The 18,010-nt window shown below is 37.5% G+C and overlaps 1 protein-coding gene across 3 annotated transcripts in view; it reads left to right on the top strand.

The window, feature by feature from the left end:
* The first annotated feature begins 240 nt into the window (after positions 1 to 240).
* Positions 241 to 18,010, top strand: part of adamts9 (ADAM metallopeptidase with thrombospondin type 1 motif, 9) — a 58,873-nt gene continuing 41,103 nt past the window's right edge. For all 3 annotated transcript variants that reach the window (XR_007828701.1, XM_051122605.1, XM_051122604.1), the window contains exons 1-16: positions 241 to 565; positions 1,213 to 1,598; positions 3,671 to 3,830; positions 5,118 to 5,407; positions 7,365 to 7,448; positions 7,599 to 7,723; positions 8,068 to 8,108; positions 8,237 to 8,342; positions 10,362 to 10,508; positions 10,779 to 10,920; positions 11,181 to 11,285; positions 13,227 to 13,372; positions 14,356 to 14,537; positions 15,497 to 15,633; positions 15,760 to 15,877; positions 16,861 to 16,956. Coding sequence is in view for 2 of the 3 variants with exons in the window: in XM_051122605.1 (XP_050978562.1) it covers positions 469 to 565; positions 1,213 to 1,598; positions 3,671 to 3,830; positions 5,118 to 5,407; positions 7,365 to 7,448; positions 7,599 to 7,723; positions 8,068 to 8,108; positions 8,237 to 8,342; positions 10,362 to 10,508; positions 10,779 to 10,920; positions 11,181 to 11,285; positions 13,227 to 13,372; positions 14,356 to 14,537; positions 15,497 to 15,633; positions 15,760 to 15,877; positions 16,861 to 16,956 (2,362 nt within the window). In the remaining variant the exon portion in view is untranslated. The remainder of the gene's footprint in view (positions 566 to 1,212; positions 1,599 to 3,670; positions 3,831 to 5,117; positions 5,408 to 7,364; positions 7,449 to 7,598; positions 7,724 to 8,067; positions 8,109 to 8,236; positions 8,343 to 10,361; positions 10,509 to 10,778; positions 10,921 to 11,180; positions 11,286 to 13,226; positions 13,373 to 14,355; positions 14,538 to 15,496; positions 15,634 to 15,759; positions 15,878 to 16,860; positions 16,957 to 18,010) is intronic.

Below are 18,010 nucleotides of genomic sequence, written 5' to 3'. Positions count from 1 at the left end.
ATCTTATGAGAGAGAGGCAACGGAACTAACTGATTGTACATACAGTTAAATGCACAATCTGAAGGAGGAACAAGAACACAATGCACGTGTGATTGACCATTATGAGTAACATGTTCAGTGATTTTAAAAAGAAGTTTAGTCTGCACGCTACATTAGCGACACATATGGCAGGAGTGGCTTTCTGAGAGAGGGGTGTCTCTTAAGAGTACGCCCAAGTCTCGGCTAAGTAATCAGCAAACTGGAGACCACCACAGTTGCATCGACCCCCTTTCTGGTATTATGCATGCAAAGCGAGAGCTCCGACCGAGCGCTTGTTAGCGACATGGAAGTCACTTCTATAAAGTAGAGGAGAAACGCTTTGGATGCGGCAACCGTACGGCAGAAATCCCCGGCTGAGCGCGGCTTCAAGGGACAGCGGAATACTAAATTCGGGCTTGCTTGCATTCACTTTTCTTAACGTGGACAATCATGGTTTTGTTCTTCTGGGGACTAAGTTTTTTAGTATTACTCTCTGATTTTGTGAATGCACTAGCTTCAGCAGGGAGACCGCGAGGTTCAGAGAAAGGTACGGGCTCTTTTCGTAATCTTTTACTCTCTCATTCAACTCAGTACCTTAAGGCGCGGAGAATGAATGACTTTTCCTTGCTTGCTTCAGAGCTCACAGCGCGCTGTATGGAGAGTCTTCGAGTAACAGTATCTGACTGACACCTGATTTATCTCGTGGAGTCTTAGAAAAAAAAAAAACACTGGTAGCAACTATTTTGATGAAGTTTTGTAGGCTGACATAATGAATTATTAAAGAAAACTTAAAAGTTGCGCTCCTAGGTTATGCATCAACCCTGTTACCATTATATTTCCCTATTTTGAGTAACTTTTTTTTCTTTTCAAAAAGTGAACTCTTCAAGAACAGGTCTAAGTGTTCTCTTTTTCATCACTTTATGTTTTATGTTCATCAGTAGGGAACGTTCTTACAATGTCAACCCTGTTACCATGATTATTGTTAACTTAAAAGCAGGTATTTAAAAAAATATCGACTTTAAATTCTATGAAGTGTAGTGTCAAATTAAAATTTTAAACTGTCAACCCTGTTACCTGTTTGCTACATAGTTACAAAACTGTACTTTGAAAGTCATTTGCACTGCAAACGATATTTAGAGAATAGAACTGTTAGGCTATTGAATTTTACCGTTCAATCTCTGTTTTTGTCCACAGCGAAATTACCGCAGTTTGGCGCGTATGAGATTGTAACTCCGACCAGAGTGAATGAAGCCGGTGACAAACTGCCAACGGGCGTGCACTTCAGGAGGAGAAAGCGGAGTACCGACCCAGTCACCGGCAACATCACCCATCATTGGACTTCTCCGCACGTCTATTACCAAATATCTGCCTTTGGGCAGGACTATTACCTTAATCTTACGCTCGAGTCGGGATTTATTGCGCCAGTTTACACTGTCACGATACTCGGAGCATCCAGTGAAGGTCATAATTCAGAAAAGGGGGAGGAGGAGGAGGACACGGAGTATCAGCACTGCTTTTATAAAGGACATGTGAACGCTGGGCAGGAGCATACCGCAGTAATCAGCCTCTGCTCCGGTTTGGTGAGTTTAAGAAATGCTTATTATTAATAACAATTAAGTTAATTATAATGAATGCGATACAGATCGCAGAAAGCATTCGGAAACTTTCCAAATGTTATGCGCTTCAGTTCTTTCGTATGTGATTACATAATTACTCACACACTTAAAAAGAAGTTTGTCGCAAGTTAGTCGGATACTTGCGCACCAGTTTTGAGGCAGATCACTTAAAAAGTATTTTTTCAACATATTATGTCGCCGATCGTACACAATTACGCCGTTGAAACGAACTGGGTGACGCACACTTATCAGTAGCATAAGCAGCAATACTGTGCTGACGTCAATGTCACTCCATATATGGGACTCATATGTCATCTGTTGATGTGAACGTGAGTTCGCGCCATGTAAAGCCGCTACTCTCAGATCAAAAGCAGCTATGGGAACTAGTGAATCGGTTCTTTCGAATCTTTGTTTTAAAGAACCTATTAAAAACCGTGTTTTGTGTTTTTTCCTTGTCACATTTTCTTTGACATCCAGGTAACGTTAATGCATGATTTAAAGTTTGAAACATTCAAATTAAAAGCGTTTTATTTCAGTATTTTTTTTGTTTCCCAATACAGTTTGTTGCATGCAGCCATAATTAAGACAATTAAGAACCTATAACTTCCATAAATTAATTTATATCTTTCACCTGAAAGTGCTTTAGCTTGCTACTGGAGATTGTCAGCATTTGGCTGCAGACAGCAAAAATTTGATTTCACAATATCAGGAGCCCTCCATCTGTTACTGGTAGAACATCTGCAATAATGTAATGAAATGCTTGCAATTTGTCGACTGAATGTCGATGAAGGACACAAACTTACATAAACTTATTAGTTAGGCCTGCATATTCCCTTAATCTCCTTCATCTTCATAGGAGTTTCTTGCTAGATTTCATAAAACATTGTCAGAAAGCATTAGAAGTCATGAAGTCATTTATAATCATGGCAGCTGTAGGATTTTATTAAAAGTTTTGAAATATATAAGCATCTCCCCAACAAACATGAGACGTCCACCCGGTGAAAATGTCTATATTCCGACAAAGCATATGCTGGTGGGTCCCTGGTGAAAAAAACAGCATATGCTGGTCAGGTAGGTTTTGATGCTGGTTTAAGCTGGTCCTTAGCTGGTCATGTTGCTGGTCAAGGACACGCATAAACCAGCAAAGGACCAGCATAAACCAGCAAATGACCAGCTTTAACCAGCATCCCAGCATCAAAACCTACCTACCAGCATATGCTGGTTTTTTCAACAGGGCTGTCCCTAATTACCCATCTTTTTTAATAAATCTGATGTTTGCAGTTAAGTTTGCTCTTGATTGTCCTCAAACACTGAAGCAACTGAACACATCGGTTTTAAAATATTGAAAACTTTTAATGCAGTGCTTACCTTTTATTCCACTTCAACCTGCATATTGAAGAAACTGGCAAAAATCTGACAACATGATTTATTTATTGGTCCTTTCAGAGTTTGGACCTATTTAGTTTGTATTACCTGCCTAGATAACACTATGCAACCACTCCCATTAGCATAGAATGCCTGTAGCCTGGTATTTTAGTGTTAAACTTATTGCACATATATTTTTATGCAGAATCTCAGACGTTTTTTAGTAAATTAGTCAGGCTTGGTTGTGATGGCCAGTTTGTAATCCTTTCATACTCAGGTGCATACAAACAATTTGTCTAAAGTCTGCTATCTGTAATATAATAACCAGCCTCAAACCTGTTCAGTATGTTTCTTCTTGAAGATAAGGAGAGCATTTACCAATGTGGTTCTCGCTGGCTTTGAGGAAATTTACATTTCAAAACTGTATGCTTCGTAAGTGTAGCAGAATGTTCTGATAGTTATCAACATCATTCTGCATTCATTACCCCCCAGAGACCAGTACACTGATATGCATGCAATGTATGTTTACTTTATCACTCCATCAGCCACTTAGGATTTGTACGTAAAATCTTAGGGGAAGTTGTAAGGGCAATTTACAGTCACACACAGAATGTGTCCATAGACTTCACTGGCCATGGACCAATTTAAACATTGTTGTTTTATTGTTTTAGCTTGGCACTTTCAGGTCACCAGAAGGGGAGTTCTTTGTAGAGCCACTTCATAGCTACAATGGTCAACATTATGAAGAAGAACACATCAAACCTCATGTCGTCTACAGAAAAGATGCCTCAAAAAAGACTGTAGATGATTCGACTACATGTGAAACTTCAGGTAAGCAGCGAGTCCTTCTGAGTGGGAAAGTTTTAAGATTAGATGAAACTTTTGATTTTGCCTCCCAGTGCATTGTACTCACTTATATTTAAAATTAGAAGCATTAAATTACCATATTGCTATTGTATAGTTATGCAAATGGTATTATGAATATGAACAGAGCTCAATGCCTCTATGGACGGAAACGGACATGCTATCATTGACGTTCAAATGTTCAAAGTGCTATTCATGGTATCTTTTACATCCTTTGCTTTTCTATTTTCAAATGTCATTGAGTAGAAGTCAGTGGAACAGGAAAAATCATTTTGGTAGTTCTTGGTATCTTTCCAATCTTAGTTTACTGTCACAAAATCCTGTTGACTCTTGCACTTCCTTTGGCCTGAAGATAAGGAAACTCAAGAGGCCCAATACCATGAAAGCCACGTGGTGACATGCATTGTAGTAAAGTAATGCCAGTTTTATGTGTTTGTAAATTCAGTGTTACAAAAATAAATTTGCACTGAGTTGATGCTCACTGCTGCTTATCAGTAGCATTCAACGGCAACGGCAGTTTTTTTTTTTTAATTACTCCTTTGGAATTGTGTTATGTTAAGGAAATTTTTGGCCTCCAAAAGTGCTGGGAGAAGGACTTATTTTAGATGGCAAGAGTTTTATTGAAACCTCTATTGTAGCTTTCTTTTTGAATAGGATTCTTTTTAATTCTCAGCACATTTTTTTTTAGCAAAATCAATACCCATTGTTTGACGTTGAGTATAAGGTCTTGGTTGCATCTTGGTGCTATTTTAAGCTTAGGAAAATTAATACTATCCTGTTATTGCATTTAAGTTTTAATTATAATAAAGCTCTATAAATGTATTGCGACCTAAGATTTCAATGTCCATGGATGAGGAGTTAATTATGCAGCTTTTACTTTTACGGCAGGTTGTCAGGTTTACAATAAAGCTTTCACCAAGGCTGCATTTATTTGGTAAAAATACAGTAAAAACAGTCATATAGTGAAATATTATTGCAATTTAAAAAATGTTTTGTGTATTCATATATTTTATTATTTATTTTATCCCTGTGATAGCAAGGCTGATTTTTCAGTATCCTTCAGATATGCTTATTAGTGCTCAAAAAGCATTCTTCATTTACTGACCCTAAATGATGATTTACATTCACTTTTATTGGTTCTCAGCTGTCTACAAACCATATTATCAGTTAATATAAATCATGATGAACCCTCATTGGATGCATAATCACTTCACTATATTTCTTAACATGTATTGCTTTCCTCCTTCAATATAGGACATAAAGAGCCACACCACAGACACAGGAACAGACTGAAGAGAAAGTCGCCCTCGAGCATGTTGTCCGACCTGGAGACTCTTAATTCCAGGCTCTTCTCTGCCCCCTTCCCCTCCTCAGAAAACAAGCACAACTCTGCTAATGAAAGCAGTGACTCCAAGCCACACCGGAGATCAAAGCGTTTCCTCTCCTACCCCCGTTTTGTTGAAGTCATGGTTGTGGCAGACAGCAAGATGGTGGAACATCATGGAAGCAACCTCCAGCACTACATTCTTACACTGATGTCCATCGTAAGTGCCGCCCAGTTAATGACAGTCTCCTGGGTTGATGGTTGATGGGTTTGTGTCTGTTGCTTTAGGTGCTCTTACGGGACAGATAATTAGCATGAGGTGAAAGCGTCTGACAGATTTGATGAATGTGAATATAAAACAAATAAAATCAGGTATGTTGCATGGACTGCATACTTCAGATACTTTTTCGCTGGAGCTCACAGGGAGGTTAGATGACCTATATTTTGATCTTGGCACAGGCTGCATTCTCAGCAGGATCTGGCAGCACAAGCCAGTTCTCAATGGCCAAGAAACATTTTTTCAACAGCTGAGGTTAATGTCATGTGTTCAACAAGTTCTGTGTGTATTGAAATTAAGAAATCAAAAACATCAAGTCAGCAAATGTGAAAACCACCCTACCAAGTACTTGTTTACATATTGAGTGAGAAATATCTTTTCAGTGGTGTCTTCAGTTACATCAAGATAAATGCAAATTAATAGACAAGATCTCTTTTTTATAAAGAAAGAGTCTCAAACTTATATTACAAGATCCCGCAATTTAAGTGATGCTTTCCATTGGTTATATACACTACCGTTCAAAAGACTGTGGTCGGTACGATTTTTTGATCAAAATGCAGTATGAAAGGGTATGTAAAGCAATATTTCAATTCAAAACGACTGTTTTCTATATTAATATATTTAAAAATGTTATATTTCTGTGATGACACATGATCAGAAATCATTCTAATACACTTATGCTTAAGAAACATTTCTTATTATTATCAATTGTGAAAACAGTTGTTCTGTTTAAAGGAGAACTCCACTTCCAGAACAATGATTTACAAATAATTTACTCACCCCCTTGTCATCCAAGATGTTCATGTCTTTCTGTCTTCAGTCGTAAAGAAATTATGGTTTTTGAGGAAAGCATTTCAGGATTTTTCTCCATATAATGGCACATGACACTAATATTGTGCCCCCGATTTTGAACTTCCAAAATGTAGTTTAAATGCAGCTTCAAAGTGCTCTAAACCAGCCAAGGAAGAAGGGTCTTATCTAGCGAAACGATGTCATTAAAAAAATAAATAAATAAAAAATTGTATACTTTTTAAGCACAAATGCTCATGTAGCACTAGCTCTGGGATGTACGTCCACGCCGCTACATACTACAGAATCACGTCGAAAGATCACGCGCGACGTAGGTGGAACTACAGACCCAGTGTTTACAAAGCGAACGCGCAAAGACAAAGGAAGTGGAAGTAAGTCAAATGCTGTTTACAAACAAAAAGGTACAACAATGACGGATGATTCTGAAGTTGTAGGAGAAAATTAGATGTAGCTGAGCCTGAGTACACTGACGATAAACTTAGACGTGATTCCATAGTATGTAGCGTCGTGGACGTGCATCCCAGAGCAAGTGCTACATGAGCTTTTGTGCTTAAAAAGTATACAAATTTTTCATTACTTATTTTTTTAAATGACATCGTTTCGCTAGATAAGACCCTTCTTCCTCGGCTGGGATCATTTAGAGCACTTTGAAGCTGCATTTAAACTACATTTTGGAAGTTTAAAATCGGGGGCACAATATCAGTCCATTATATGGAGAAAAATCCTGAAATGCTTTCCTCAAAAACCATAATTTCTTTACGACTGAAGACAGAAAGACATGAACATCTTGGATGACAAGGGAGTGAGTAAATTATTTGTAAATCGTTGTTCTGGAAGTGGAGTTCTCCTTTAATATTTGTGTATTTTTGCCACAATGTAAATATCTTTACTGTCACTTTTGATCAATTCAGTGCATCCTTGCCAAATAAAAGTATAATTTCATACAATCTCACTGACCCCAAACAGCTTTAAACAGTAGTGTATAATATAATAACAGCTGAAACTCTCAAACCAGTAGTTTGGGACGCCTGTTGTAAACTAATTAGAAGCTCTGACAGTGAATTCCAATTGACTGTGTTCTCTCACTTAGGTTTCCTCCATCTATAAGGATCCCAGCATTGGAAACCTGATTAACATTGTTATTGTGAAAATGGTCATCATAAAGAATGAGCTGGTAAGCATTCGTTTTGTGGAGGTGTGATAATTAATGCTTGCATTAGGAGCTCTTTTAAAATGTACTTAAGCGGTTTATTACAGTCAAGCCTTAATTATTTCCATATGGCAATGTATTCAAATGTTCTCATCTGTCTCTGTTCTTCTATAGGATGGTCCCATTATTTCTTTCAATGCACAAGCCAGTTTAAAAAACTTCTGCATATGGCAGCAAAGTCAGAACCATGCGGATGACAACCATCCCTCACATCATGACACCGCCATCCTAATCACAAGGTTAGAGCAATTTTTAAGGGATGGTTTAGATTTTGGATATTGCCTTACCTAGTTTTAATATCTCACAGGTGTTGTAGAATACAAAACATACGATAAGTGTAGTCGCGTGATGTTTTGTGTCCTCCCTCTGCAGTATGATTTCAGTGCCATACATCTGGCAACACAGAAATGTCATACTTTGTTTGAACTTTGAGCAAAACTGTATATTGAAAATAATTTGAGTAACAAGTGAGCTACTTGGGTACTTTTCAAGACTATGAGTGCAGAAAAAAAGAAAGCAATGGACAGCATAGACACAAATGCAAGATACATTTTGTAAAGCCTTTGTTTCTTTTTGTTTTTAGGCAGGACATCTGTCGAGCACGGGACAAGTGTGACACTTTAGGTAAATCATCTTTGTGAAAAGTGTGATTTTTATGACGTTGGCAGTGATGAGAATTACAACAACAGCTATGATTAATATTATTCCTTTAGTTTTGAATATAACCACCACATTCTCTCATGCACTTTTAGGTCTCGCTGAGCTGGGTACAGTTTGTGATCCTTACAGAAGTTGCAGTATTAATGAGGATAATGGACTCAGTACTGCTTTCACCATCGCTCATGAGCTTGGCCATGTGTGAGTACTATGCTTCGCTTCGTAAATGTGTGCACCCTTCCCCCCCTTTAAAATAAATGCCACTTGAGTTGAATTTTAGGCTATCTAGCACAATGACACTCATGCATTTTTAAGTTTGAATTGTGGCTTAAATACTGTGGCTGTAACATTTCCTGACTTTGCTTGAGAGGTTCTTTTATTCAACCCAGAACTAAGTTGTCTTTAAATGATTTATCTACTATTGTGTTCTGCATTTTTAAAAGTACTTCACTTTTTCAAGGTCCACCAGTATGCAAGTTTCTACCATTTTTCGATTTTTTAAATGTTTTTTCTTTTTTTTTGGTATGTTTTGGGAAGATTGCCTTTTGTACAGCCCGATAACAGCGTGTCTGAGTCTGATATGCAGCTTCTCAAGGTCTTCTGTTCATCACTGCAGAAATGACTTGGGTTTTTTAGCTTAATAGAGTCTTGGAGGTTAATTATCTAAATAAATGATGTCATGGCACATACAGCGGTCTCATGATGGTCAAGTACAGCAAAACAAACATTCTATCTCTCTGTACCTACAGTATTTCAATCATAACTTGGCGAAAATCTTCATTTAAAGGCTAAAATATTGGCAAATGCATCTACGCCCAATTGTGCATGTACGGTCATATGGAAATTACCTCCTTTAAATGAACTCCCTTTTTAAATTCCATTCTTATCCGGTGGCAGGTGGTGACATCAGTGCCGTGCGCTTGAGTGGGGATTTAGTCTGGTGCTGTACAGTGCTATGCAGCGCATACCACCTCTCTCCCCTATGGCCGTCCCAGAATCTGATATGTGCTGCTGCTCATGGGATTATTACTTTCATTACTGGTGGCCAACTGATATGGCTTTTTTAATATTGGCAGTCTGGCTGGCAATATCTAGAGAGCAGGGTGACAAATGGTCTATATAATGCTGATATAAATAATGCAATTTATTGATGACAAATAAAAAAAAAACCTGCTGAACTAAAATGAGCTCTTATTTTACACAGTTTTTACTAAAATACATTACAAAGCAAAGTGGAAACTGACAATGTAAACATTGGCACTGAACTGAACGAAACTAAATTAGTGCTGCTGGAAACAGTCAATTATTGTCATGTTTTGGGCTGTGCTAATCAGTCGGACCGGGAAAAACATTTGGAGTACTATAGACTGCCAACAGTTATAACAAATCAAAGGGAAGAGCGCAAAAGACTGAGGAAAGAAGGCGTTTGTGGTTGGCCAAACTGAGCCAGAATTTCCAGGGCAATAATCTTGACAATATTCATGTTTGTTCTTAACATTTCCAGTCCGGTTTGGTGAAATATTAGGCTAATATCTTAATTAATTCTGCTCGTACATATCTTTAAAACCTGTTAACTTTAGTTTGTCAAAATATCGTGGCCTTTCCTGGTTACTAAGACCTTGTCTATATGATGTAGCAGCTTCCACACTGGTTTAGACAGCATAAATTAGCGGAACAACATATTCAGTAGTACATTAACCGTGCAATCCATGCTGTTGTTTACATCTGAGTATCTCCAATATGGCCGTGCATCCTGGTAACTGACCAAACCGACTTGAATGTTCAAAAGTTATCTTGATTCAACCATGGAAAGAAGTCAATACACAACATTTTTTAAGTTTAAGTCCACCGATGTTAATATACTCTCCTGTCTGGGATGTTTGTCAGACAAAAATGGCAGATTCTGCATTATGATTGGTCAGATCGCCTGTCAATCAAACTCCCTATGAAGCGTCAATGAATTAATCAGCATGCCAAATATATGACTGTGATTAGCTCTCACTACTGGCTTTCACTGAAAAATAATGGCTTATAATGGCTATTAATATATATATATATATATATATATATAAGTTTTTTTAAACATATTGCATAGTGCATTTACATGTGCTAATACCTGGTTTTAGTCAGTCTTACAGATACTGTGTGGATCAGAGTACATGTGCTATGAACCTGCTTATCATTTTGTGTGTGCATGTGTGTTTTCAATCACGTCCTCAGGTTCAACATGCCTCACGATGACAGTAACAAATGCAAGGAGGACGGAGTCAAGAACCAGCAACATGTGATGGCCCCAACGCTCAACTATTACACCAATCCTTGGATGTGGTCCAAATGTAGTCGGAAATACATCACAGAGTTCCTCGAGTATGTAAACCCCTTTGACACTCCATACAGTGACAGGATGTTATTTAACCTGTGATGCTGACTTGAACTCTCAATGTTGAGCCCCACATGTCTAGCGTCAACATTCATTTGTTTTCTTCTAAACATTCTCAATTGAGATGGAAACAATGTCTGTAGCCAATGGAACAGATTCATTTTTTTGTCTTCTGTCACTTACTAAGTACATTTCTGTTGTTTGTGTCTTGTTTGTTTCATTTTTCTTCAACTCATTTGTTTATCATTTCCCATTAGTACAGGGTATGGTGAGTGCTTGCTCGATGAGCCGGTTTCTAGGCCATACAGTTTGTCCCAGCAGCTGCCTGGACAGATATACAGCGTCAATAAACAATGTGAGCTGATATTCGGGCCTGGGACACAGGTGTGCCCATATATGGTGAGAAGATCCCACAGGGAATTGCACAACATACTGACATGGACATCTTCTGCTGTGTATTATCTGCTGCCTTACATTATTTATGGAGATGTTTTTAATAAAAAACCATGAAGAGACTCTGTAGTAGAGCTTGTTAATAATATCAAAGTGACATTCAAAGCATGCTATGTGTGCAGAAAAAACCAGGCATCAGTACAGATTTTGTGTGTGAATGTTTAAGAGTTGTTTAAGCTAACTGTAAGTGTTTGGATGTTGTGCAGACACAGTGCAGGAGGTTGTGGTGCACCAGTCCAGAAGGAGTCCAGCGTGGCTGCCGGACCCAACACATGCCATGGGCCGATGGGACGGAGTGTTCTCCAGGAAAGGTAAGCATATATTTAGAAAAATGTCATTGGGCTCCAATATTGTTTAGACAAGACATTTGAAGTTGGTATAATTCTTTAGGGTCTTCATGAAATGTCTTTGGTTAAAATTCCTCAATGGTCGTGTAAAACAACATCGTTTTACCTTGTCAAAAACAACTCTGTTCACAGCGACCTGTTTTGGTGCATGTCTCTTTAAATGATAATGAGCTACTCCTCACCCCGCCCCTCTTCTGCTTTTTGTGTATTCGGTGGCGCGTTACCATCAAAAACAAAACTAATCCACTGCCTTCCCAGTGGCTCTGATGTTGGGAGAAAATGAAGACTCTTATGTTCACTTTTACATCCAAAATCCAAAATGGCGAACAGCGTACAATTGGCTGAGGGCGGAGATATGCAAATACGGGACAGTCCGTCTGTGATAGTGGGCGGGGCCTGAGCAATATGACATCATACTGCTTAGAAAATCAAAACAGCTTTTTGGCGATTAAAGGAGAGGTCCACTTTCAAAACGAAGATTCACACATAATAAAAGACTTTCTTTCTTCAGTCGAAAAGAAATTATGTTTTTTTGAGGAAAACATTTCAGTATTTTTCTCCATATAATGGACTGAAACTCGGGGCACCATAGCAGTCCATTATATGGAGAAAAATGCTGAAATGTTTTCCTCAAAAAACATAATTTAATTACGACTGAAGAAAGAATCTGCGTACATTATATGTAAATCTTTGTTTTAGAAGCGGACTTCTTTAAAAACAAAAGAGTGAATGGATTGTTATTACTGTAGGGTGGTTATGTCCCTTTTAAATGACATGAGGGTGAGGTTTTTGGATGAACTGTTTCTTAAAGAGAAGATTTATGTAGCATTTTCTGTTATAAAGCAGTAATACACTTGGCTGGTTGCTTGTGGAGAGTTTGCTGTACAATTGGTGTGTAGATCCATTCAATGTTTTTTTGCAGTTGCAATGCAGATGAAAAGCAGATTCATCAGTGTAACTTCAAACACATATTTCCTCCAAATAGTGACCAAATCACTTCCACAGTGACACTCGTCCTCATTAATATATTGTTTTGTCTGTTTTTCTGTTCATGGTTTCCCAGATTGTGAACTCAAGTCAGACATGCATAGTGGTGAAAAGTGTTGCAGATAATATCATGGTTGCTAGGTATCTCAACATTGAATTGCTGCCACGCATTGTTTTTTTCCGAATATCATGTGCTTTCGGTGTGGTATTATGCAACTTGATGTATCTAGATATGCACTGGAACGGTCTCTTGCAGCTTGTTTTGATTTTCACACTGGGACCATCCATGACATGCAGATTGTCTGGTGATCGCTGGGTGAAACTCTTTTACATATGAGCATTGCATCACCCAGCTTGACCCATGTTCAGTTTGACACTGGAATAGTGCTGTAGGTTGCATTGCATTGAAATACGTTGTTATGAATCATATGAACAGGATTTCTAAAGGCCACAATATACTCACAATGTCGTTCCTCGCTAAGGGGTAAAAAGGGGTGACTTTTAGTAAGAAAAGCAATTTGTTCAATGGCAGTTTGAAGGCGTTTACCGAGTGGATCAAACTTTTCCTAGAAAGTTTGCTTTGGCAAGCTGTTTTTAATTCCCTGAAACAAACTTAGTTTTGGCCTGATATTGTTTGAAAGACGTCACAACAGTTCATTTTTCAATTTCATTTAAAGTATTTAGAGGCCTTAAGATTAAGAAAACAATGTAGAGAACTTAATTAGTGTCATTTTGTCATTTAAATTTGATTAGATGCTTGACATAAGTTTTGAGTTAAACAAAACACATTTTGATTTTGTCATGCTGTCTGTGTATTAACGTCATTCCTTGTCTAGTTGGTGGACTTTATAACAAACAGGCTGCATTGATTGATTCTGCAGTGATCTCATATTTTCTGTGTTTGCTCCCTGCTTGCAGCATTGTAAACATGGCCTGTGCATCCATAAAGAGCATGAATATGTTCCAGTAGAGGGGGCCTGGGGCGTCTGGAGTCCCTTTGGCACATGCTCAAGGACCTGCGGAGGGGGAATCAAGATCGCTGTGCGCGAGTGCAACCGACCCGTGTAAGCTACCGCTCTTTGTAGTCTTGCATCCTCACTGGACTGTGAATTGGCACCAGGTTTCTCAATGTTCCTTGACAAATGACAGGAGCACAGCCATCCTGAGGAAGAATATTCTTCAAAAGAGATTGCGTACTTAACGCACATGGGTAGACAGCAGGTTTTGGTCTAGTTAAATTGCAGACAGACACAAACGTCATCAGGAAAACAAAAGGGACTTTCTAAAAAAAGGATTAATGGTTACTAATTATCAGTGATGGGAATAACGGCGTTATAAATAAACAGCGTATTTTTTCAGTAACAAGTAATTAAACTAATTGCTGTTTCCCCTGTTACAATGCTGACAATATAATGCGGTGTTACTATAATTTATTTAAATATTATTATAATTTTATTTTTCAGTTAATCTGAATGGATGTGCAGTGTACCTGTATTTGACGAACCTTAAACTCTAGTGTAAAGCCACACGACTAGCCGTCGCTTTGTCTCACACACATGCAAAGAACGATACAGAGCAAGAGTGTCTTATATACCATGAAGAATTGACATGCTACATGTAAACAATATACTTTGCTGAATTTTCCTGTCAAAATAACAGAGTTCCTTTAGAAATCTTCAGCTTTTATGAACTGACGGTTTCTCCGGTAGTATTATATATATAGTATTATATGTATATATATAGTATTATATATATATAATATATATATATATATATATATATATATATAGTTTATCAGATATTTAATATTAGTCTGGTGAGTAAACTAAAAATTTCATTCATTTAATTTAAATTTCATTCATTTAAAGTATTTAATATTGGGGGCATTAACATTTAATGATGTAACCCATGATGTGTTACTATTTGTGAGAAGTAACTAGTAACTATAGTAACTAATTACTTTATAAAAGCAACATGCCCAAAACTGCTAATTATAATTACTTTTTCTCAATGTGAATATGTGTTTGTGTGTTTTCATGACATTTAGGCCCAGAAATGGGGGGAAGTATTGTGTTGGACGCAGAATGAAATTCCGTTCCTGTAACTCTGAGCCATGCTCCAAGCAAAAGAAAGACTTCAGGGAGGAACAGTGTGCCAGCTTTGATGGGCGGCACTTCAACATCAATGGTCTACCTCCAAATGTCCGCTGGGTGCCAAAGTATAGCGGAAGTAAGAGATTTAGTCTAATGATTGTAAATGGCGCAAATTCAAGAGATAGTTCACACAAATAAGAAAATTCTGTTCCAAACCATTATGACTTTATTCTGTGGAACACAAAATATTCATGCAGGTCTTGTTCAAACAATGAAAGATCATTGTGACCATGTCTGCTAAAAAAGGCAGTCATGACTCAAAAACTGTTGTGAAATGTGATTTGCGAACAAATTATTTGTTCTGATTTTTAAACCAAATAATTTGAAAGAACCCTCTCCAAAGAACTATTTGTTCAGTGATCCAGTTTCAACTCATTCAATGTTTGAGTGATTAAATTAAAAACAGCAGTTTTTAATTTAACAGCTCAATAGAGAAGATTATTTTCACTGAATAATGACTTAAATGCACACAAGCGGTTTTGGATACATTTTTGGTGCTTTGTTGTCATTTGGGAGCTTAAAAGACATCATTACAAATTGTAAGAACTGCCTGAAGAATCTTTACCTAATCTTCATTTTGTGTTCCACTCAAACAACTTGACTAAAAATGACAAAAAAAAAAGAAAATTTAAAAAGAAAAGAAATTGTAAATATGAATAAATACTGTAAATACACTACAAACGTCTCACTTGATATTTGCCAGTAGTTTCTGCTCATATGCCTTCAGTTTTTGTTGAGGATGTCCCTATAGAATAAGATTCTTAATTGTTTCAGTTCAAACAAATTGTTAAACTAATATATAATTGCTTCCAGTATGTATAACCCACATTAAATAATTCCCTCATGATTTAATGGTGGTGCCAATGATTTTAAAGGTTCCATACTTTCAAAATCAAATTACTATTTTAATTACCTTGGTAATTGTGTAGTACAATGGCGAATAGCTGTGATGAGAAACATATTATCATTGTCCTAAATACAATAAGGCTTAAGTCAGGCTGTGTTAACTTTTTCTCCTGATTCTGTGTGCTGTAGTTCTGATGAAGGATCGCTGTAAGCTATTTTGTCGTGTGGCGGGCAGTACGGCTTACTATCAACTCAGGGACAGAGTTATTGATGGCACGCAATGTGGGCCTGACACCAACGACATCTGTGTGCAGGGCCTGTGCAGGGTGAGTGCATTTGTGTGTCTGTATGGTGTGAAAATGCACTTTAAATAAATGCATATCCTGCATAATCTGAAGCAAGTGTCCTGGATAAGCCTGTTCAAGTGAATTAATTCCAAATCCTTTCTGCAGCAAGCAGGATGTGACCACGTGTTGAACTCCAAGGCCAGGAGAGATAAGTGTGGAGTGTGTGGCGGGGATAACTCATCTTGCAAGACTGTTGCAGGAACGTTCAACATAGTGCATTATGGTAGGTAACACAGGTTGCCAGTTTAGTACAGTTCATAATAGTTCCTTTCATGTAAGGAGTAGTTTAAATCATAATTAGCTTGATTCACTTCAGTTGCATGTTCATCAGCTTAATTACAGACAAAAAGAACAATAATATTTACTATCTATAATAGGAGTATTTTATTGATGTCAGGGTTTGGTGCAAGGGATGAGGCGAGGAATCAGAATGCAGGAAGGGATAGGGCTTTTTATTAACAAAAAATAAAAACAAACAAACAACTGGCTAGGCAGGGCAGGGCAGGGCAAGACACAACAGGATGTATTCGATGACAAACGAGCACAAGACTGCAAACACAAGGAGAACAAATAGGAAGCAAATGAGGAGGGTAAAAAGAGAACACAGGTGGGGCAAATGAACCATTAATCAGGTAACAACGTGGGCAGGGTTAGACAAGAGACATGAGAGCACATGGCACACAGAAACAAAAGCCATGTGCTCACACAAAACAAAATCACTAGCCATTTGCAAAACAGGACACAAACACGCAGCTAATTAGGACACTCATTAGCCGCGTGTTCACACTAAACATGACAAACAAGAAAGCACCCAGTTAGTGAAAGACACAAACTGCGTACCACATGACACAAGACAAAACAAAACAAAAGCAAGCACGAACAATGAGAAAGCACGCAACCAGACACAAACTGTGTGCCAAACAAAACAAAACTCGCTTGGACAGAGGAGCGCATGGCCCGAGTGAACCCGAGACCGCACGCTCCCACAGCACGACAGAACATAGAGCGTGACTGTCCGAACCCCGACCCGAAACCGAAGACATGAATGCCGGGTTCCGAACACCTCGCTCCAACATTAAACAATGCACGCAGACAAGAGAGTTCACAAGAAAACAAGACAAGAAGGGAGTTTCAGGGCTCTGTAAAAAAAACGAATAAACTAGACTGAAGTCACAGAACCCTGACAATTGATTTCTGCTTTTACAGGTTATAATGTTGTGGTGCGAATTCCCAGCGGTGCTACAAACATAGATGTGAGACAACACAGCTACTCAGGAAAACCAGAGGACGATAACTACCTCGGTAAGGCGAAATTATAACAGACTTGCAATATCATATGAAGAGTTTTTTTCTTCAGTTGTAGTTCAATAGTAGACCATAGGATTTAAATAAAACTTATATAACTGATAATAAAAATTGGAAATGCACTGATAATTGTGGCCAATACGGATGCTGATAATTATTTTCATGTTATATTTATGTTAAATTAAAATCATATACTATTTTGTCTAATTAAATAAAAATAAAACCTAAAAACCTGTGTATTTTTTTTTATAAAATACTCAAATCTATAAAATACTTAATGCTACAAATGCATTATACAACATTATAATGTAAGGTATGAAAGGGGATATTCATATTGAGATTTGATTTTAAAATAATATAGCATTTAAAAAAGTTATTAACTTATTAGTTTAATTATTTAAAGATTTAGTTTAAATGAACGTTAGATGATGGCAAAAGAAATGAAAGTTGAGCATATAATTAAATGTACAACACTGGCTGATAAATGTTAATTATTTTAAAATTTAAAATTGTAGTAATTGAAAATCAACAGATAAAAATATGGCAATAAAACATGTGTGCGTCCCCAGTAAAAATATATTTTATGCATCATTACATGACAATTGTTAAATGGCAGATTGATTTGCATATTCATTAACAATCAGGGTTGCCAGGTCTGCATGGCAAAACTCACCCATGCCAGTCAAAACAGCCCAAAGTAGAGCAATGATCATATCCTCAATACCAAAAGCCAAAATATGTCATTTAAATACCTAAAATACATATTTTACAGTCACTGTTACACACAGTGATCATAAACACAGCTCAGCGGCTTCCTACCAGTTGCCCTCCTTTACAAAACTTAACATCTAGCACAGTTTTATCAAAGGTAGAATGCAAAATATTTCAATACAAGCATTTCAGTCAAATGTAATGTATGCAGTATTTCAAAACCTTTAACACACAGGGAAAAATCAGACCACTGCAAGTTTAAAAGTAGTCCAATTCCATTTAAAAAACGCAGACTTGGCAACCCTGTGAACAATCCTAATTTAAAATAAATCCTATGTCT

Source organism: Labeo rohita, chromosome 11 (genome assembly GCF_022985175.1).
Source record: "Labeo rohita strain BAU-BD-2019 chromosome 11, IGBB_LRoh.1.0, whole genome shotgun sequence".
Taxonomy (NCBI): domain Eukaryota; kingdom Metazoa; phylum Chordata; class Actinopteri; order Cypriniformes; family Cyprinidae; genus Labeo; species Labeo rohita.
Note: the sequence above shows the minus strand (reverse complement) of the source record. Positions and strands in the feature narration are given on the sequence as shown.